Source organism: Fistularia commersonii, chromosome 21 (assembly GCF_037954325.1).
Source record: "Fistularia commersonii isolate RoL2024-O1a breed Wild chromosome 21, RoL_Fcom_v1.0, whole genome shotgun sequence".
Lineage (NCBI taxonomy): Eukaryota > Metazoa > Chordata > Actinopteri > Syngnathiformes > Fistulariidae > Fistularia > Fistularia commersonii.
The window spans coordinates 294,142-315,069 of record NC_141304.1 but is presented as its reverse complement, the minus strand read 5'-3'; the positions used below and the strand labels follow the sequence as shown (position 1 = coordinate 315,069).

Genomic DNA, 20,928 nt, shown 5'->3' with positions numbered 1-20,928 from the left:
CTTGAGAAAGGTTTCAAAATGGGTCAATTTTTAATTCTCCATTTGATGTTTGGATGGTCAGACTATGAAGGATCAACAAGTTTCACCCTCATGTAAAGGCGCTCCTGTATAGCTATTACTACCGCTGGCGGGTATATTTTCTGACACGGTTAAGTCATGAAGTAAAGGTAACTAACTGTATACGTGTAAAGGGAAATATTCTTAAAATACATAGAATTAGCTTTGGACATCTCAAAGAGAAAGATTTTGGGCTTCCGTGCCACAAACAAGCTCAGGCTGAGTCCACAAATGACGGAAGGACTATTCAACTTGTTTAGGGAACTTGCAACAGCAAATAGAAATAGTTCCACAGTCATCGCTGACAGACAGACGCTGACTCACTAAACAGAATTAGTTATTCTATCTTAAAACACTTGAATAGGAGAGTAACTTTAGTCGGTTCCTGGATTTGCATTCACTAAGCCGCGTCGACGGATCACTGAGATGTTAAAAGGAAACTTCCTTGAAAACAGGTCATGAAAAAGTATTAAAAAACAAAATGCGCATTATAGATACTACAAGACATATGGGAACAAACATTTTTATTTCATAATGCAAACTGCAACATATGAATTATATTATTTACCCAAAGGAGCAGAAAAAGGTCATATACCCGTGGCAAATAAATCACACAGTCTGTGTTAAATCTAAGTCCAACACAATATTTTCAACCTAAATCATAAAAGGGAAAATCCACCCTAAAACAAAATGTACATTCCTTTGATGTCGGACAGTTCGTTCTCAGACTCGGAGCGTCGTCTCGTCCCTCCTGACGTAAAAATACGAGAACCTTTCTTCCTCTGCAGACAGCGCAAAAAGGGAACGGGGGTTCAAGTCGGTGATTTAGAAGAAGTGCGGACAATTTTCCCGAGCCAATCGTTGCACGTGGGGATCAGAAAGTGTGCCGAGAAAGCGTCCGATAGCATAGAGTTTCCGATTTGATGATATAAAGGGATATTTTAGGGGGCTTTGCTTCAACAAGGCATCGTATTAGAATTTCTAAGCACAACTAGCTCAGGTGAGAACTGAATTTCAATTAATTTCTTCAGTTATTGCTGAGATAAATTATCATTAAATCATCGAGAAAAAGACGTTTCACATTGTCCAGAAAAAAAAAAGCAGATCTAAAATGTGATGTCAAATTGACTTTTTTTTTTTTTTTTTCTTTCTTTTTTTTCTTTTTTTGTCTTTTTTTTTTTTTTGGTTGAAAAATCCCTGCGCTGTTGGTTCTTGAAACATGTCATTTCATACATCGTGTGTCAAGTCTTGGAAAGTTTCAGAAAGGATTAGTCGGTTGGCTGAAAAAAAAACAGCCGTGCCATGAAAACAGTGACTGAAGTCTTTTTGTAACCGGAAACAGGTAATTAGCACCTCGTTCACTAAAGGGAAAGCAGGAAGGTAAAGGGAAAGCCACAGGGGACAGTTCACGTGCGCACTTCCGGTGCCGCGGCCCGCAAAAAGACCGCCCGTCCTTCGCTCACTTTTTGGTCTTCATTTTCCTCTGTCGTAGTCCGGCTGCGTGCAGCTTATGCATATATAGTCCTCTTTCTCCGCGCGCTCGGCCGACAGTCCGACACAGATCTGGTGGAACCACTGGTTGCAGCAGCCGTCGCACTGGACCCAGTTTACCTGAAAGAAGCGGCACAGGCGGGGTTTTCCAAAGGCTCTCTCGTTCACCGAGTCACGGATCCGGAAATTCAAACAAAGCTAGAGTCGAAGTGAAGGAACGAGCTCTACGACTTCGCTCGCGCAAAACAAACCTCGTCGCCCTCCGGCTCTCGGCACCAGGGCGCGGCGCACAGCGAATAGTCCTCCTCCGAGTCTGAGGCGGCGGGGTCGGGGTCGGGGTCGGACGCCGCGTGGACCGGAGAGGACGTCTTGGTGTCGTCGCTCCGCTCTTTGCTCTTCTTCGACTTCTTCTTGCGGCACTTCTTGGCCTTCTCGGAGTGCTGGGAGTCCGAGCTGTCCTTGCGCCGCTTGGTCCTTTTGCTCTGACCGTTCACGCCTTCCGTTTTCAGGCGTAACCCGCCGTTCTGTGAGGGCACGCAGGAAACGTCACACTTTCAATCTGACGACGACACTCGTTATTCACGCACCTTTTCGTCGGCAGAAAAAGAAAAGGGAATTACGGACGGACCGGAACGATCGGAGAAGACGGGCGTTGGCTTCGGTTCAATCTACGGATTATTGTGAAACGCGGCGGTTGTGACCTTGTGTCGGGGGCTGCCGTTCCACGGCCGCTCGTCCTCGTCCGGGTTTTTCCGCGGGGTCGGCGGCACCAGTTTGTACAGCAGGTATCTGTACAGCTGCTCCGTCTCAGGTAACGTGACCTGCAGCAGGAATCCCTCCACCAGCAGCTCCTCCAGGTCCGGCCCGAGTCCTGTCCGAACACACGGTCGGTAAAAGCTTCGGCGGTGATGAAATAAAGGGATGGGAGGGGGGGACACGGCGCCGGCGACGCTCTTAACACTGACCCTGGAGCGGCAGCGACTGGTGCTCTGCATAAAAAGACGAGCCATTTAGATCGGCGGCGGGTATTCTGGGTCCGGCTCTCCCCTGAAACGGCCGAGGGCACAAAGCAGCATCAGAATCACCGAGAGAAAAGATCATCCGACGGGACGGCGGTCGCGCCGGAACCGCGGGGCTTCACCGACCGTCTTGGACACTTTGGCCAGCATCCCGTCGGTGCAGGCCTGTTGAACCCGGTGCTGCCATCGCACCGTCCGCTCGATGAGGAAGCGCAGAGCGTCGCCTTCCGGGAGCCGGACGCGGATCCTCTGCAGCGAGGCCAGCAGGGGCAGGACCTTGTCCAGGGGAGGCTTCCTCGAGCGGCGGCAGAGAGGACAGAGCCAGGCCTGGCCGTACTCCGGCGCCGCCGCCGCCGCCACGCAGCCGCGGTGGAAGATTTCTCGACACAGCTCGCACTGCACCATGGGGCCCGACGGGGCCTTTTGGCAAACGCAAACGCTAAGTGCACAACAGTTTTCAGCAGGGAGCAGTTTGGATTCATTGGAGGCCCTCAGAGGGATCAGGATCTCCATCTCCTTGTGGCGGACCTCGGAGAGCGTGGCCATCTGTCGACGGGGGCACACGGTTTACAAAATCAATACGCTGCCGTCAGAAACGGAAACCAGGTGAAATGTCGGCCGCCCGGCGACCGACATCGGATCCGTCGAACGTTCTCGTTAACCGCGAAATACCTCGTGCTCATTGGCGGCGGCAGACGCCTCGCAGCCGACGAGGCCGCGCCGGAGGACGGGCCGAGCTCTGCTTTCTAAACTTCACCCTTCGCTTGCTTAGCTTCGTGCACGTGTGAGAATTTGTCTACATTCTCCGTGCAGAAGGTTTACAAAATGTCCTTCGAGGCAAATTGCAACCAACCTGCATCCTGGCAGGTTTGCTTACAGAAGAGGTGGAATCCATAAAACGCATTTTACTACAATGATACAAAATAAATCCATGTATAGGGCAAAAATGAATCATCATAGATATTATAGTATAATAAATTAACAAATAATCAGAGCAAAGTGTGCCGAGGTAATAAAAGTTCTCTTACTTTGATAACAGGGAGAGTTTCAATAAGAATTATTGAGGATAAAAAATATTCCATCAATGTCAATCAGCGCGCAGCAGTTTCAATTTCTACGAAGAAGAAGGTTCATGAAAATGTCTTTTATGATCATAGAACATGTATGCGTCTGAGCCAGTTTTTGACGGATTTGGGAAAAATAAAGTCTAATCAAGACGGATTTGAGATCCAGAATCTTCCATCCTTCTTTGCTGAATTCAAGCGATCCGCAAACACTAAATTCTTTCATTAGATAAATGAATCCTCACCGCGGAGGCCGAGTCCTTGCTCTCAGACAGCGCTCTTTCCACGTCACTCAGGGACTCCAGTTTACTGGATGATCTTTTACTGATCTGTGGGGCCTCTTTTGTTTTTCTGCTTTTGGATTTCTGATGCCCCGCGCCCACGTCACATCTCGGGCAAAGGACCTGAAAACACACCGAGACCACCGTTTTTTGTTCGGCTTCTCACGGATCCTGAGAGACGGCTTTAGCAGAAGACAAACGTGTCGTCCGAGTACCTCCAGTAGAGAAAAGGGGGAGTTTTTCAGTTGGAATGTCTTTGCCGCGCTCTCCTTCCAGGTCCGAACGTCACCGACCAGCGCCTCCAGTCGACCGAGCGGGTCGAGCCACACCGGGATGCCCTCTGCTCTGAGGACCAGCTCCGAGAGGCTGTCCAGCACCGGAATACGGCCGCCGAGCTGCAACCGCCGGGAGAAATTTGCAGCCACAGTCCAAAGACTCGATGCCACGCAGGGGCCGAGGACATTCTGCACTGGGATGCCTACCTGGAGAGCCTCCGCTTCTTGAAGCCACTGCTTGGCTTTGTCGACGGCGTCCCTCAGCTGCAGACACTTGGGCAGATAAGCAGGGATGTTTTCCACTTCATTTAGAGCGGCTTCAAGAGTCTCTATGTTGTGATGCGGCCTGTGTGCAGACACGAGCATACATGTTTTGTACCCGGAAAAGGGGGACGACTCACTCCCAAAAGAAACCCTACAAATAATAATCCTCTACCAGTTACCTGGGAATGCTGCTGTCCAGTTATAAAATGTGAGGTTACTCTGGGTTGAATCTCCCAGGGATACAGTAAATTTAACAATAAGCATAAAAAGTAATTTTTTTTTTTTTTTTTTTTTTTTAACAAACGGTTCGGTATCGCACTGAGATGGCGAATGCGGTTATGGCTGATATACAGTGGTGCTCGAATGTCTACGAACCCCTTAACACTTCCTGTATTTTTCCATTGCCGTGACCTGAAACATCGTCCGATTTCCAAAACAAGTCGCAAAATTAGGTGAAGAAGATTCTGTTTAGCAATTGTGGGGAAAAATGGATTAGGTCAGGTATTCATTGGAAAAAAATAAACCAATAAGTCGTTTGTGTGAGTCAAAGATAAGCGAGTCCTTAGGATTGTTATCGTCTAAAAAGGGGAAATAAAATTGTAATGTAAACTTTATTGATCCCCACAGGGGAAATTCCCTCGTCGCAGCAGAGTAACAATTATAATGTGAAAAATGAGAAAAAATAAGTTTGGATATAGAGAGAGAGATTAGAAGACAGCAGATGGCAAGACATGCATGAATATTTGTGGAAAATACATCGCAACAAAGATCAGCAGACGCGAGACCCGGTTAGTTCGATGCCCGATCTCACGAGCAACAGCTCGGACAAAGGACGTATCCAAGGAGGTCGGAAAAAGAGCCTTGAAGACCTCACGGAGACCATCTGTGTAGAGCTTGGACTCCACCGATCCACAGCGGAAGGACCCACAAGGAGCTCAGAGAGCAGGGCATGTCGCGGTCTGATTGGCCCGAAGGAACCCGGGGCCGACGCTACGCAACTGCAGACCTGTTGATGTTCACGAGTCCGCCGTCAGGAGAACCCCGGACGGACCAGCCATCGCTCTCCGTCTGTGGTTTGCTTCCATTTTGGAGACGAACCAGAAGGTCACGGAAGAGTGACTCGGGGCGGATCAGACCAGAGTAGGACTTTTGGGCTTGATCGAGAAGCTTCACGTGAGGAGAAAGACAAACGCTGGCCTCCGGCATCGGAACCTGATCCGTCTGTGAAACACCGACGGGAGTGTTTTGCTGCACGTGGGTCGTGCGCCGAACAAGGAACGAAGAGCCGACGTGCCACGCCGTGATTTCTCAGCGGCACTCGGACAAATATGTTTTCGTCCCGTTCGTCAAACTAGGTCTTCACTCTTTAGCTCGTTTGAAAATCGGACAATGCTCGATGTCACCTTCACGCGATGTTCATGAACTCTTGAGCGCCGCCGCACCTCCTTCTTCTCCAGTCACACCGGAGCCTCCCCGACAGCTTTGGCCGGAGCGGGTGAGATCAACCCGAAAACATTTCCCTCCGCTAAATCCAGACGAGAAGCGACGGCGCGCCTAAAAGTCAGCTTCGCCGCTTCCTCCCGAGATCTACGCCGCGTCGTACGAGCCTCACCTGGCCTCCATGAAGCTCAGCGCTCGCTCTTCCCACTGCTCCGACACCGTGAGCAGCTCCTGCAGTCGAGCCATGGCTCTTTCCACGGAGGCGTGCGGAGCCAAGCCCACGCCCTGGTCGATCAGCCTCCTCATGGTGTCCAGGCACAGGTCGTCCGGTTTGTCGCTGGCTTGCTGCACCGCCTCCAGCCAGCGAGCCTGTTCCAGTCTCTCCCTGAGCAGAGGCAGCTGGGGCAGATCCACGTCCAGGCCCAGGCTCACGTCCAGAAGGTCCTGGAGCTCCGGCGGGCTCGGGGCGTCGTCCGACAGCACCGCTTCGCTTCGCCGCTGGAAATCATCCACCCGGGTCAAGAGGTCCTGGAAGAACAAGGGAAGGTTGATTTTCAACGTCTCCATTTTCTTTAAGAAAGAGTGTTAGACCCGCTGTGATTGCTGTAATAACTGACACACACACACACACACACACACACACATACGTATGTATTTCTGCTGCCCAACAGTGTTACATTGCATAGATCAACGGAACAACAGATTAAGAAGACAACATGCTTTGTGCAGGTTTGGTGTCAAAGTCAAAAACCAACAACAAACACGTCTCTCTCTGCTTCAGTTATAGATGTGTATCAAAACAAGAAAAGGATAAACAGAAACATATTTAAAATCATTCACTGATCAAGAGTTATAGATTCTTTAAGAATAAATCGTTTACTACCTCAAAGCAAGAAATTCAGCTTTATCAATATCTAAACTAGCTTTGGCCTGCGGCGTCTCGCTACCGTTTCAGAATCCGTATGAAAAGGATCAGATTTGCGGTCCGATTCAGTTTTACAAACCTTCAGCAGCGGCGCCTGTCGAATGTTACACGGCAGGCCGTCCAGCTGCCGGACGAAAGCCCTCAGCTCCTCCACCGTCAGCTCCTTCTGATTCTGAGACTTTCCTCCCCCGGAGCGATACCTGCAACACGCATGACGGCTCGTCAGAGAGGGAAGGATGGTCACGACTACAGAAGGAAACGGGAAACTCCGTGCCTCCGGCGGCCATACTGGGACTCGGGGAACATCTGTCATTTGCACTTGAATGGAAACCAGTCCAAGGAGTGAAGGAGCCTCCGCGTCCTGGACTCCATCGTCCCGAGCCGAGCCTTCGGAAGGTTACAGAGAGCGACGCCGATTCGGGCGACGCCACAAACGCCTGCTTTCGTACTTTCGTACCTCGTCTGCCGCTTGCCGTTGAGAAGTTGCTGCGCCATCGCCGCCACTTTGTCGGCCTCGGAGGCGACGACGCGGAGCCGATCCAGGAGGCCGGTTTGCTGGAAAGACTTGGTCTCCGCCTGCTCCACCAGACCGTGGATATCTTCCAGCCCTGAACACAACAATGAGCAATTTCCCCCTTCAGTATCACTAAAGCGTTGGGATTCTCTAAAGATGTGGATGGAAAAGCTGGCAGAAACAAAGTGGTTACACACAACACACGCTGGCCGGCGGCGGCGGCGGCGGCGTAACTGAATCTCTGTCTCCAGATACCGTGGAGAAGTTCTCGAGAAGACTCGTTTCACCAACCTCTTTTCTTACTGCCCTTGTTCTCCAGGATTTCCTGCACGTCGCACAGCCAGTCTTGGATGGACTCGGCCCGCTGCCTCACCGAGGTCTTCATGGAGTACAACTCGTCCAGTGTAAACTTGTAACTGAGGGGAGGACCGCAGGACGGAGCGTTGACAAGGTGGCCGGTTCCACTTGGCAAAGAATAAATACGCGTCTAAAAGCGCCGGGACACGAGTCTCTTTGTAGACCAGGGGTGGGCAAACGTTTTGGATCACGAGCCGCGTTGACTTTTACAATTTGACAGACGGGCCGGGTCGGCACCAGATACACGTTTGTTAACGGTACACATCAGACTCGTCTGGACTTTGCTTTGAAAATAAAAGCAGCTTGGTTTGGAAGGCTCTGACGTTCGCTTGCATTTCACGCACAAACCGTTTTTCCCCTTGTAGCTTCACGTGGAGCGCCTTCATGTGTGACAGGACGTCCAAATCGCAAAGCCAATCTGCAGAAAGTTCTCAAGTCGCTCCAAAAACGAAATCATCTCCTGTTTGAGCTTCCGCATTCATCGATCCGATCACATCAAGTATGAGTTCTTTACCGGTCTTTGGCGGGCCGGATTAAAACGACCGACGGGCCGGACGTGGCCCGCGGGCCGTAGTTTGCCCGCCCCTGTTTCAGACCACAACGCAGGACGGAAAATAATATCCGCTGCTCCTGCAGGATGATTCCAATCCTCAATAATTCTTACGGTTCAAAAGGACTCGAACACATTTTATAGCACGTGCGGCAAAAGCAGCGGCCATCATTTTGACGACAGATCCTGAGACTTACTGGAGTGTGAGGTTGTGAAGCGTGCAGGAGCACAGGTCCTGGGCGTGGTACAGGCACACCATCTTGTCAGGGCTGCAGGCGCAGGTGATGCCCGACAGGTAGCAGGTGGTTCGACACCGGCAGCACTGCCGCGCCTCATCTGGGAGCAGCTCGTAATCCACTTGTCGAGACTGCTTCAGGCCCTGGGGGGAAAGATCGGGTCATTAGAACAGGAGAACGCAGCTGTCGGGTTGGAAACCATCCCGTTATCATTATAAACACCGTCAGATGTTCAGAGTTCCCCCCCCCCCCCCGTCACCGAGGACGCGACTCTAGGGTTGCATCGTTCACAAAAATACCGCATTCTAGTTCCGGATGAAACGAAGCTTCTGCGGTCTTATTCGATCCCATTTCTTAAATTGCTCTAAATGGGAAAATAAACCAACCAAAACAGACAAATTAGCAGCTTTAAAAAGGCTGTTTGATAACAAAGGGATCGTTGAAATTATTTTCTGAAAATACAAATGATCCCAAGGACATCTAGACTTTTCTCTTTTGTGTTTTCCGTGTCGAGAAAACGTGTCCACCGGTTTTGAACCAAACGATGACGTGGGTTTTGCAGATTCAACAGATACAATTTCCTTGAAAAACATTGTGCATTTACATCCTGTGGATGCGGCAGGGACCGACAAGGACTCCTCACCATTTTGTTTATCTTCTCTCTTAGTTGCTCCTCTTCTCGGATCATGTTGTTCATCTCCTTGAACACGGCAGACGCCAGGTCCTCATCCATGGTGTCCACTTTGCAAGCCATGTTGCAAACCATCTCGTCGTGGGAGAAGACGCAGTACCTGCTCAGCTCCCGATAGTGCGTTACGCAGTTTCTGCCGATGGGCATCTGGAAAGGAAAAAAAGTCTCAGGTCGGTTCACAGATCATTATTATCTACATGGTCTTTAAACGCCACAGATGTTTCAGGATTTTCCTGTGTAACTTGCTGTCAGAGTAGAACTCTATTGGCTTGCTTTAAGGCTGTGGTGGAAATGTTTAACATTTTGTGGTACAGTGCAAAAAAACAGCCACCTAAGGGCTGGTCTTACCCAGTCCATGGTGCAGAAGTTGACTGCCTCGGCAAAGTTAAAGCCTTGGTTGAAGCCACTGTGATAAGCTCTCGGGAAAGTGATCACAAATTCTCCCGCACACTGGTTGGTGCGATAGATCTGCGGGCGATTCGGGGGAAAAAAAACAGTCGCGGGTGAGCGTCGGTCATAGATTTCCATCAACCATTCGGTTCGACCGTGTTCGACCCGCAGCGTTTCATCCACATTCTCCGAGCACGAAGCTCATGGAGGTCATGGGTTCTTCACTGACTTCACTCCAGGCATGAGCAGTTTCCACTATCGTTGTATCAAAGCTAACTTCTCCGCCGCTGCGCTGATCGGATGCAAAACATGCTGCGCCGGCCGGCACGTCCGACCCTTCCTCTTAAAGCTCAGAAGAAAGAGATGCCGCTTTATACAAAAAGAGAGGACGAAGGTTGTTACCGGTATGCCGTTGTTCATGAGTGTGTTGGGATTCATGATGGTGACCAGCTGGTGAAGGAGGTCCGGCTGGGACTCGAAGAGCTCGGGGGCCAATTTCTTCATGACTGACTCCAGGTGCTCGGCGGCGTAGCCCGGGGCGCCGTACCAGGTCTTGGGCTCCCCCCTTTAAATCGGCGACAAACGGGGTTTTTGTGTCGTTCATCGGAGCAATACCGTCGCCTTCGCGGTGACCTCGACGAAAGACCGGGCACGGGGCCTCTCACCAGTGAAGGTAGTTTATGGAGTAGCTCCAGTGGTCCTCGATGTGCCAGCAGAAGGAGGAGAAGCACATGCCCACATACAGCCAGGGCAACTTCATCCCGCAGATGTCGGCCGTGATGTGAGTCAGGACGGAGGCGTCCAGCACCGGCATGTTGTTCAGGTTCCAGCCGCTGCTCAGGTAATGCTGCGGGTCGCAAGGACACCGACGCTCTTACGGTCGGCTCGGAGCTTTCCGTTCCGAATCCCACGCCGACCTTCGCCGCTTTTCCGGCGAATGGCGGAGCTTGTTTTGACCGGGTTTGAGGTGGGAGAATCCTCGCGCCGCTAACGGACGGCAGGTGCGCCGCCATCATGAGCACGCGTCGCCATGTTCACGGCCGAATCGAACCAAATTAACGACAGCCGAGTTTAACCGACGCAATCGGACAAGAGACGGCGTCGTTGCGGGGGAAACGTCTGGAACCGAGACCGACGTAATTGACCGTTTCCATGGCGACCGGCAGACGGTACCTCGTCCTCAGGAGAGACTTCAAAATGGCTGTTCCTCAGAGGGAAACCGCTCCCGAACTCCTTGGAGGCGATGTCCGCTCCGTATTCCACGGTCACGTCCTCCTCGATGGTGCTGACGAGACGCCAGAACTCCTTCTCCACCAGCTCTGTGGGAACCATCTGCGGCAAAACACAAGAAACCGCGTGTCGGATTACACGCCCGACTATCTCATATTCTCAATTTGTTCGGGGTCGGAAAAGGCAGAGCCACCGGAGTGTCGCACTGGTCTCGGTAGCGCGGCCCCTCATCGACAGTAGACCTCTCGCGATTCGCGTTTTCTCGTTTCTATTTGAACGTTTTCGTTTCGATGGCGCGTTCGCCGCACGTCGCTTTCACGCCGACGCGGGCGGCGGCCCTGTTGGGGTGATTTTACTGTCAAAGCCCAAATGTAGGGACGCTGGAGTCTCCTCGCCCCGAGTCGCTCCTCAGAGGACGACCAGGAAGCAGGAGCCGCCGTTACAAGACACGGCGATGGATTCGATAGAAGAGACAAAGCCGAGGAACAGAAAGTCCCTCTCCGTGCTTGCGGCGGCCGAGGACAGACGCTGCTTCTGGTGTGCCAGAGGCTCCGGAGTGACACATCTGATAAGACAAAAGAGACTCTCTGTCTCCTGGGAGGATTGAAAGCAATCTTTTGTTCCGCGAGCCCAGGAGAGAACAGGGATTCACTACCTCCGAGATGTGGGGAAAAAAAGATTCTGAAAGTTTAACACGTAAGAAGCCCGGACAAACACAGACGGCAAAAACGTAAACGTGTCGAAGGGTTCGCTCGGAAAAGAAAGTCATCCGAGGTGGAAAACGAATCCTTGGGTCGTGGTCGGCACAGAAGCATCTCTGTGTGTGCGTCCGACTTAAATTGCCTCCTATTATTGTGGTTTGGTGACTGGAGGAAAGTAACCTCCATTACAGAAAAGCTATTTAGGCCCCTCTGACTTGTTGAAAAGCCAGGCCAGTTTAAAAGATAGACACTCTCATTCCAAAGCCCAAATGAGCTTTTTGACGGCTGTAAATAACTCACCCGGCACTTTTACTGAACCTGAGAAGCAAAGATGCAAAGCTTTCCTCCTCATATCTTAGGATTCAAAGCGTTTACCGTCACACGTGCGGCCTGGAAACCGGTTTCCCTGCATGCAGGAATGTATGTTCATGTCTACGTCCTGTATGTTGAGATACAAGAACGCTGTTGTGGCGGCCGACCGTCGAGAGAAAACTGTGACGGGACGAGGCGACCCAGATCCAAAGGGGCGTCGGGGAGCGTTTGCGCTTCCCGACAAAAACATCGACCGAGCAGAATAAAAGGGATGTTCGTCCAGCGGCCGGAACTCACGTGAACAGGCATGTTGAAATAATCGGACTTGAAGGAGTCGGCCATGTCTCCGAAGGCCTGCAGAGTGTAGCTCCTGCCGGCCTGCTCGAAGCCAAAGGCAACGGGAGGTTTGCCACATTCCTGTGGAGAAAGAAAACATTTCGCTTCAAAACGAACCTCTTCCCCGATCAGAAAGCGGCTTCGGCGCTCCTGGGGGCGAGGGGCGGGTGGCTCACCTGGGCCAGGCATTTGGGGCACCTCCAGTCCCCTTTGGGGACCTCGTGGAGGGGAGGGATCAGGCAGAAGATGTGATAGCTGTCATCGCAACCGTCGCACAGCAGCAGTCGGTCTTCTGCGCCGCCGCTGCCACAAACCAGGCAAATGTACTGGTCCACCTGAAGCGTGGAGAAAACACACGGTACCGTTCAACCGTTCGACATGTCTGAGGATGAACGGGCGCGGCCGTCGCATGCGACAGGACACTCACTTTATTCTGAACAGGTCTGTTTAGCTTGTTCAGCAGCTTTTCCTCGTAGTCCGCCACGTCCGCGGGTTCCTCGGGCTCCCGCTTCACTTCCGTCCCTGCCATTCTCGCTAAAAGCACGTGGATCGATAAAAAGATCGCATGTTATTTAACTACCTGCGCGCGGGGTTCCCGGTTCAATCGGTTCAAACGGTTCCGGCTCCGTTGCCGTGACGATATTTCCCCGTTTTTCTTCCTACCGGGCTCCGGCTTGGTGGCGAACGTCCCCATCCGCCTCCTGAGGTTGGGCCGATTCTCACAGATTTCCCCGGGCTCCACTTTCACGGCCCCTCTCTGCCGGAGGAGGGAAACCAGAGTCAGAGAAGACGAGCCACCCATCCACGGCGGCTCGGTACCGCGGAAGGGACGTCGCGCGCTTCGCCGACAGAAGATGATTGTGCACAAAGGCCACCCGACCCTTCGGACAGAGTGCCGGAGCCGCATTCTGAACGGATGTCACACACACTCCTTTTTAAAACATAACCGAACGCAAAGACGCTCCTACAAAGTGTCTCTGCATCTATGAATCCGTCTCGAGCGTCGGGACGTCACGCGAGCCAGGAAGAGACGCGGACGCAAACGGACGGCGCTCACTTCGGATCTCATCCGCTTTGCGCGGCGAGCGATGCTGCAGATCTCCTGGGGCTGGACAGACTGGCGCTGCGGCAGGTCGTGAGGAGTGTATTCCTTATCCTTTGTGTCATTAGTCAAGGTGGCTCTCTGCACAAAGACACGGGCACTTCATTACCTTCATCACAACGTAACACGCTGATAACAAATATGTGCATTCTCAAAAAAAAACAACACAGAACAAAACATTTTTTGTTGTCTTATAACGTTTAGTTCCCCGACTAACCGGTGATAGGCAACGATGTTTACGATCGTCCCTTTGCCAAAAATGATTTTTCTATATACGCTGCTCAAAAAAATAAAGGGAACACTTAAAAAACACATCCTAGATCTAAATGACTGAAATAGTCTTTTGAAATACTTTGCTCTTTACACAGTTGAATGTGCTGACAACAAAATCACACCAAAATGATCCATGGAAATCAATTGCATCAACCCATGGAGGTCTGGATTAGGAATCACACTCCAAATTCAAGGGTAAAAACAAACTCCGGGCTGATCCAACTTTGATGTAATGTCCTTAAAACAAGTCCAAATGAATGTGTGTTGCTTCCTGAGTGGACACTGTGATTTCACACAAGTGGGATTGACTTGGAGTTCCATTGTGTTGTTCAAGTGTTCCCTTTATTTTTTTGAGCGGTATATTTCATGGGTACCGACCAGGCCGGAGCGCCAGCTTACAGGCCAGTCCCTCTTTCAAAGTTGTTCTTTGGAGTCCAGATTGTTTAACTGAAACAACTGGAACCTCGGTGAGTGCCAAGCACACGCCATCCGCTAATTCACAGCAAGTTTATGGCAAATAAAACGATAGCGGCGTCTCCTTGCGTTTTTAGCCGGCTCGTGAAAAGGCCCTGCGATCGCGGTCGCGTACGTATCCTCTCCACGGGGTCGACAACCACCGATTCTGCGGGCAAAGCGAGCGGCACGACGTACGGGCAGATTGGCTCCGGTCTGGAACAGGTTATAGGGGTAGAGGATGCGCTCGTAATGCGCCCGCAGATGGGAGCCGATGGCCTTGCCGGGAGCAAAGCCCATCTTGATGGATATTTTAGTCCAGCGCCGCTCCCTGCAAACCGCATCGAAACCCCCTTCTTCATTGACCAGCTTGGAAAGGAGAGAGAAAACGTATGAATTCAGGCGACAGTTTTACACCCTGCGCTTCCAAAGCACTTCATACTTGCCACGTAACCCAACTCAGACGTTTCATCTGGAGTTTGCCCACATTTACGGCACATTGTTTCAACAAACACCCATGTCTACATTCCAGGATCCACCGGTTCTAGATACCTTATTGAGCTGATACAGATCCAGAATTTTCCTTTCGACATGGGGGATCTTCAGAGTGCAACCTTGAAGCTCCCAGAACTTTGCAATTTGATCCAAGAAGTTGAGTTTGACTCTGGTTTGAGCCTGGAAATGAAACAAAGATCAGTCGAGGCGTTTCATCCGTGGCAGCGGGTGAGATTCTAGGTGCTCTTTTTAGGATCAAACAAAAGGTCATCTTTTGCATTTTATACTCAAATGGACACAATTTTACTTCATCGATGTACAATTCTGAGGCGCAAAATAAAGCAATTCTCAGAGACTATCAGGATTTCTGTTTTACTCGACCACATCAATTGGCCGTGCAGTAATAGAGGACGGTTTATACGTCCCATGAACGAAGCAACGAGATCATCCAAACTTCACAAATCCTAGAGTAAAAATCTTGACCATACGTGCATCTACTGAACATTTACCTCCAACTCATTAAGTCTTTGTATTCGTGGTGTGAATTTCAGTCTGTCAACATCACAAGCAAATGGTGGCTGCCATTCCTGGGGGCGGAGAGAAAAAAAAAAGACTTAACATACGAACGCCACGGAGAACTGACACCTAAGACATCTAATTTGGTGAACTTGGAAAGAAATATAATGCATTTGCAACAGGATTTCCAGTGTACCTCGGTACTTTTGTGCGAGAGCTGAGATCATTAGGAAATGAAAAAAGCTGCGGTGCAGGAAGAAACATGCACACACACATGATCCTCTCTACAATACACCAGTGTGGACATTCAGAGTTACTCAATGGTTTGCCAAAACTACTCGTGGACATGTTTCACAAAGGATAACTCAAAGTGAGTATGTCGTTCACATACTTCAACTCGAGCGGCGACAAAATAAGAATTGCCGTTATCCTTCATTTTTCGCCGACAGATTTAAGAACGACGTGGTAAAAAAACATTAAAATGTTCCCATTTAGTATTTCAACGAGTAAATATAAAGATCCCGTTGCCCGTTGAAAAAACACTATCTTTTCAGCGTTTGTTACTTTTCAATGACGACCTGAAACGTTACATCATCGTGTCCTCCATTGATTTCTTCTCATTCAAACATGCACTTTGGAGGAAGGAATTTTCTAAAATATGCTTATCTTATTCTAAATAAATGGAGCTGCCAGGCAAGAGGTCTGGAGGAAGACCAAAGAGAAGATTTATGGACGTCGTGAGAGAAGATATGAAGGTAGTTGGTGTGAGAGAGGAGGATCCAGAGAATAGGGTTAGATGGAGAAGGTGGACTCGCTGTGGCGACACCTGAAGGGAAAAGCCGAAAGAAGAAGAAGATCTTATTCTAAATAAAACAAACCACCGGTGGCCAGGATAACACATAACAAAATTTAAATAGAGATACAAAAAATCTTCTGAAAGTCCCTGCACGTCCACCAGACATGGGCCAGATGTGGGCCTCGCTTTGCGGCGATCTGACGGCGCCCGGCGGCCGAGGTCAGCCCAGGTCAGCCAAGGTCAGCCCAGGTCAGCCGGGCCTCCACTTTATTTACAGGAGCTCCAATGGCTTCCTTTGGCATTCGAGCACATGCGTTTTATGTTTAAAGTTCTCAGATTTATTTCCAGGAGGGGTTTCCCAGCAAGGCGATCCCGGAGACGTTCCCGCCGTCCAAACGGCGGCCTGTTCACCCGCGGCCGAGGGGGAAGTTTGCCGTCTCGCCGTTGCGACAGACCGCAAAGTTTCCCTGCGGAAAGAGGCGGCGAGGTGTCCGGCCTGCACGTTCTCCCCGCGTCTGCGTGGGTTTCCTCCGAGATCTCCGCTTCCCACCCGCCGTACAAAAACAACTCTGACTTGCCCCGATGGACGAAGGAGGGCGTGAACGCCGGTCCGACTCGCCGCCGGCTCGGGGGAGCCTCGCCTCTCGCACACTGGCGGCTGGGACGGACCAGATAACGGATGGATGATATGTGGTAGGAGATACCAGGCTCAGAGACAAATCTGGGGTTTAAACAATTCCGACGACAAACTAACATTTGATCCCATCTTATCCACACACAGCTTGGCTGGTGACCATTTCTTAAATGTGTACTTTGAGGTTTCTGAGGACCCAGATGAGGAACAGCATGTTTGACGGTACAGACCTTCAGCTGCGGGTTCAGATAATCCTACTCTAGTTACTCACGGGAGATTGGGAACTGATCCATCTTAACGCCGAAGACCGTCAGCTATTTCTTCAAAGAACTTCAAATCCCCAGGAAGTGTGGAAATGCCTCTTTTTCAAGGAAGTGCATCACATTTTTTAATAACACTCCGCGCACCTTTACTTTGGCTGTAGGGAGGTGTATGTATGAGAAGCAACGATGTCGCTCTAAAATGCAGTCCAGCGACTCCAAACATGCAAGAATCACAAAGCTCTCGCCCTTTTGGTGGAATAAAAATGTGTCAAGAAAAAAAAAAAAAGAATGCAACATGGGAAAATCACGCAACATGGATCAGCCAAGCCTTGATATTAGGCTTCAGCGTGAAATAAAATTCTGATTTCAAAGATGGTGCCATGTGGCAACCTTACAAAGGTGGTGCATTTTAAGGGAAAATGAAACAGAGGCAACAGATACCGTGAACACATTTCTGGTCTGCCCATTAAAACAACTTAAACAACATGAAACACTGTAATCTGGGTCATATGTATCCACAGAATACTGTAATATATGGAATTATACAGAATGACAAGAGTCTATCTCAACAAAAAGGAGGCCTGACAGATACATCAGGCTGTCAATCAGGTGAAACTGGCTTATCTGCATGTATTTAATGTACTTTAGGAGCTTTGACGCCCGTCCAATCTGCTTCACATGGATAAAAATGCATTTTTGACATCAGTGACAAACACCTGCCCAGAAACCACTTCCTCACTGCTTTACGGCAACACAGAGCTAACAACAAAAACAAAATGTCTCTCACACACACACACACACACACACACACACACACACACACACACACACACACACACACACACACACACACACACACACACTGAGCCCAGTTGAGCGTGGTTCAGTTCCATCACAGACGGCGAGCTTCTGCTTTGTGACATCATGAGTTCAGTTGTTGGCGTTATCAATAATGAGCGCGGCTCACGTGCGCGGCGAAGCGCCATCCGTGCAGGGGGAACGTGGAAGCACGTATTTTAGTGGGTCCGGGGCGTCCGAGGCCGGCCGTGTTTACCTTGTCGTTCGTTTCCTCCGAGCGCCCGCGGCGGCGCTACCTTGCATTATGAAATCTGGTGTCCGACTGAGCCGGCCGGCGGCGTCGCAGAGGGAAAGCAAACATAGCCCCAACGTTTCCCCCTTTAACCAGCGCACGTTTCGGCTCATCTCTCTCCAAACACAAGTTAGCAGAAGTGAGCCGGACAAAGGCCGGGCCGAAACAGACGGCGAAAAGACTCTCGGAGAGAATCTTTGTACTTTTCGAAAGGGAAAAGGGAAGGGGATCGGACAAAGTCTTATCTGAACAAAGACTAGACGGTCTGAACGGGTCAATGCGGGTCTTTAAAACACACGGACATAATGTGTCTTTGTGGAAGCTCGGCCTGCGCGGACACCACCCTGAGCACCACGCCGGCCCGCTTACTCCACTTTAACTTCAGCTTTTTCACCTTTTCAAAAGTTTTTAACCTCTTTAATTCAAATCGCGCAAAAAGACATGCGTTATAAACCGGCAACGGCGGTCAAAAAGTATGAAAATATTTTAAAAAGCACCGATATCTTGATACTACTAAGGCCAGCATCTGAACACCTTTGTTTATGAATTCCTAGATGATAAAAAAGCAGCCAACTATGTTCACACCGTGTTGTTTATGTTTTTGTTTTCTGCAACTCTTCAAACAATTCAGGTCACGACCAACAACTTCATCCAAAGCTAAACTCAAAATAATAGAGGCGCCCATTTAACCGTGGAAAGGGACAAAAAACCCTGTGAACACAGAGCTCCGGCCCTGGTCCAGGTCCGGCCCGGTTCCAGGTCCAGGTCCAGGCCCAGATCCGGGGCCTTGTTCAGAGGTGTATCTGGCCTCAGGGTGGCTGGACACACCCTTGGAGAGATGTGGCCTCTCCGAACCGAACCTGCCCCCGGCGGGGGGGTTCGGGGGAGAAACGATCCAGCATTCTTCCCCGCCGTGACGAGGGCCGGTGTGGGAGCCGTGGGAGAACACGGAATATTCACCCACTTGGAAAAAAAACACGACGACACGCCGACCAACGGGCCCACGGTTGTCTCCATAAAAACACCATTGTGTGCTTCAGGGAGCCGCTGCGAGCCGGCTTGCAAACCCGCTCCCGGAACTCCGGTAATTCATTCGGAAACACGAACGGGTTGTTTATTTTTTCCCCGTAAAAAAACAGAAAATAATGTTGTAAAAGCGGAACTGCGTGTGAGCAAACTGGCACCATAAACAGTTGGTCACCGTGCACGTACGTGACCGAGTCAGGCGGCTGCAGCTTTAAACGGGCCCGTCGGCCCTCCGCGGCCCCACGGCAGCCCGCTCCGCGCTCCGCGGCCCCCGGCTCCGGGGCTCCGGGGCTCCGGGGCTCCGCGGCTCCGGGGCTCCGCGGCTCCCCGGCCGAGGCGGGGACGGTAGCCGTCGTAGGAGCGTCGAGCGGCGGGTCCGCCTCCCCGCCTCCCCGCCTCCCCGCTCGGAGCTCCGACGTAAACAATCGCTAGAATACGAGCGACGGTTCTCCGCGGTTCGGGCGGAAGCGGAGCCCGGCCGGCGGCTCCGCCGGTTCCGCCCGGTGGTTCCGCCCGGCCGGGCTGAGCCTGGCCGAGCAGCCGCCTCGCAGCCGCAATCCGCCATGTTGAAAGGGTCTAAAAACACAACTTTGCCTGCGAGTTGACGCCGGACGAGGGGAAGACGAGCTCGGACACCCGGACGGCGCCGGTCCGGGGCGGAATTCACGGGGAAACTCACGGGCGGAGGTCGGACTTTGCAGATCCCGGTTTTCTCCGCGATGGCTCGTATTTTGTTGATGTACGCAAAAGGGTCGGCGAATTCCTCCCGGCTGGGCTCAAAGACGGGGCACTCCGGGGGAGGAATGAACTCATTCTGCTGGCTTTGAGTCATCGTTGCATCTTCGATCTGACGGCTGGAAAACTGGACGTCGGGAGTTTCCTCACGCCGGGGAAATAAGCGATCTTTTTGGATCTCAGCCTCGGTTCCCGTCCATTCTCCGCTCAATCAACTCAAAGGCGAATTATCTAGTTGGAGAGGAAAGGGTGACGGGGACGTGTCCCTCCGCTCGGAAAAGTAGAAACCTCCAAACGACCGTGTGTTCGCCGTGGAAAAGGAAAACACGCCGCGGCCGCTGTCGCTCACCGACGCGCACCGTTGCGCGGAGCCGCCGGTGCGCGTTTACGGATCATTTGCAAAGCGCCCGACATTGACGGCGTTTGACGCCGCGCGTTGAGGGCTGCGCGTCGGTGTGCAAGGCGACCCGTCCGGCGCGGCTCTTCCCGTGGGTCCCCCCGGCGGCGGACTCAGCGGCCGCTCACTTCGGGTGACTTTGTCACGGTGGGATTTCGGCCCGTGGATTAGGACTTTCGTGGGCTCCTCACAGATGATCGCCCCCTCCTCCGATGGCGGCTTGTTTTACTCGCCCGCCGGCGCGGCGGCGGAGTCCGAGTCGCCCCGAAGCTCGGAGCCGAGCGGCCGCCGCGCTTAACTCCGCCCGCCCGCGATGCGGCGGCGGATGTAACACGGCGTCCTCGCGTCGGACTCATCCGCCAGATCGATGCGCGTCGGCCGGATCTTCGTTTTTAAATGGTCCGAAGAAGCGCGCTGATTGGCTGCCGGCGGCTGTCACTCAGACGGGGAGCCGTCGCTCCACTCACCGGAAGCAGTGGAGCCGCTACACCGGGGACCGGGAGCCCGGAGCCCGGGGACCGCAGCCGGGAGCCCGGAGTTAATCCTCCGCGGCCCGGGGACTGGAGCCGGAAGCCTGGGGATCAGGGCCCCTCCTCCACGGCCCAGGGACCGGAGCCCGGAGTTCTTCCTACATGGCCTGGGGACCGGAGCTGGGAGCCTGGAGCCCAGGGCCCCTCCTCCGCGGCCCGGGGACCAGAGCCTGGAGCCCAGGGCCCCTCCTCCGCGGCCCGGGGACCGAAGCCCGGAGTTCCTCCTCCGTAGCCCGGGGACCGGAGCCTAGTGCCCCTCCTCTGCAGCCCGGGGACCGGAGTTCCTCCTCCGTGGCCCGGGGCCCGGAGCCTGGTGCCCCTCCTCCGCGGGCCGAAGCTGGCTCACTGCAGACACTCTCGACCGGTTCCATGCACATAAAAAAGGTTTAACAAGAGAAAATGTCCATATATCGAGGTGTCACCACACTGAGAGCTCTGAGAAGAGATAAAAAGATGGGATCCTAAAAAGATAGAATTTGAAGCTT

At 52.0% G+C, this 20,928-nt stretch overlaps 1 protein-coding gene across 2 annotated transcripts; it reads right to left on the bottom strand.

The window, feature by feature from the left end:
- Positions 1–564: 564 nt before the first annotated feature.
- Positions 565–19,770, bottom strand: kdm5ba (lysine demethylase 5Ba). Of its 2 annotated transcripts, XM_086168451.1 has the most exons (27): positions 19,461–19,770; positions 14,966–15,043; positions 14,514–14,636; positions 14,160–14,330; positions 13,191–13,316; positions 12,797–12,890; positions 12,561–12,667; positions 12,310–12,468; positions 12,095–12,214; positions 10,728–10,886; positions 10,220–10,401; positions 9,957–10,119; positions 9,513–9,632; positions 9,117–9,311; positions 8,435–8,616; positions 7,622–7,746; positions 7,274–7,424; positions 6,896–7,016; positions 6,064–6,419; positions 4,395–4,533; positions 4,128–4,307; positions 3,877–4,035; positions 2,694–3,113; positions 2,514–2,595; positions 2,250–2,419; positions 1,800–2,072; positions 565–1,668 (listed from the first exon to the last, which is right to left on the bottom strand). In XM_086168451.1, exons 1-27 carry the CDS (start codon positions 19,611–19,613, stop codon positions 1,531–1,533), a joined length of 4,446 nt encoding a protein of 1,481 aa, XP_086024577.1. In that variant the 5' UTR covers positions 19,614–19,770; the 3' UTR covers positions 565–1,530. The 2 variants fall into 2 exon arrangements, with proteins under 2 accessions (XP_086024577.1, XP_086024578.1); XM_086168452.1 differs by lacking the exon at positions 565–1,668 and having other exon boundaries at positions 1,933–2,072; positions 2,177–2,419.
- Positions 19,771–20,928: the final 1,158 nt, after the last annotated feature.

What these genes read in the sequence shown, in the direction of transcription:
- kdm5ba (XM_086168451.1), bottom strand. Translation starts at nt 19,613, where the DNA reads ATGACTCAAAGCCAGCAGAATGAGTTCATTCCTCCCCCGGAGTGCCCC. An exon ending in TCCATAAACTACCTTCACTG is followed by an intron (nt 10,120 to 10,219) that starts GTGAGAGGCCCC and finishes GCCGATTTAAAG; the next exon opens with GGGGGAGCCCAAGACCTGGT. An exon ending in CTTCACAACCTCACACTCCA is followed by an intron (nt 7,747 to 8,434) that starts GTAAGTCTCAGG and finishes TCCTCCCCTCAG; the next exon opens with TTACAAGTTTACACTGGACG.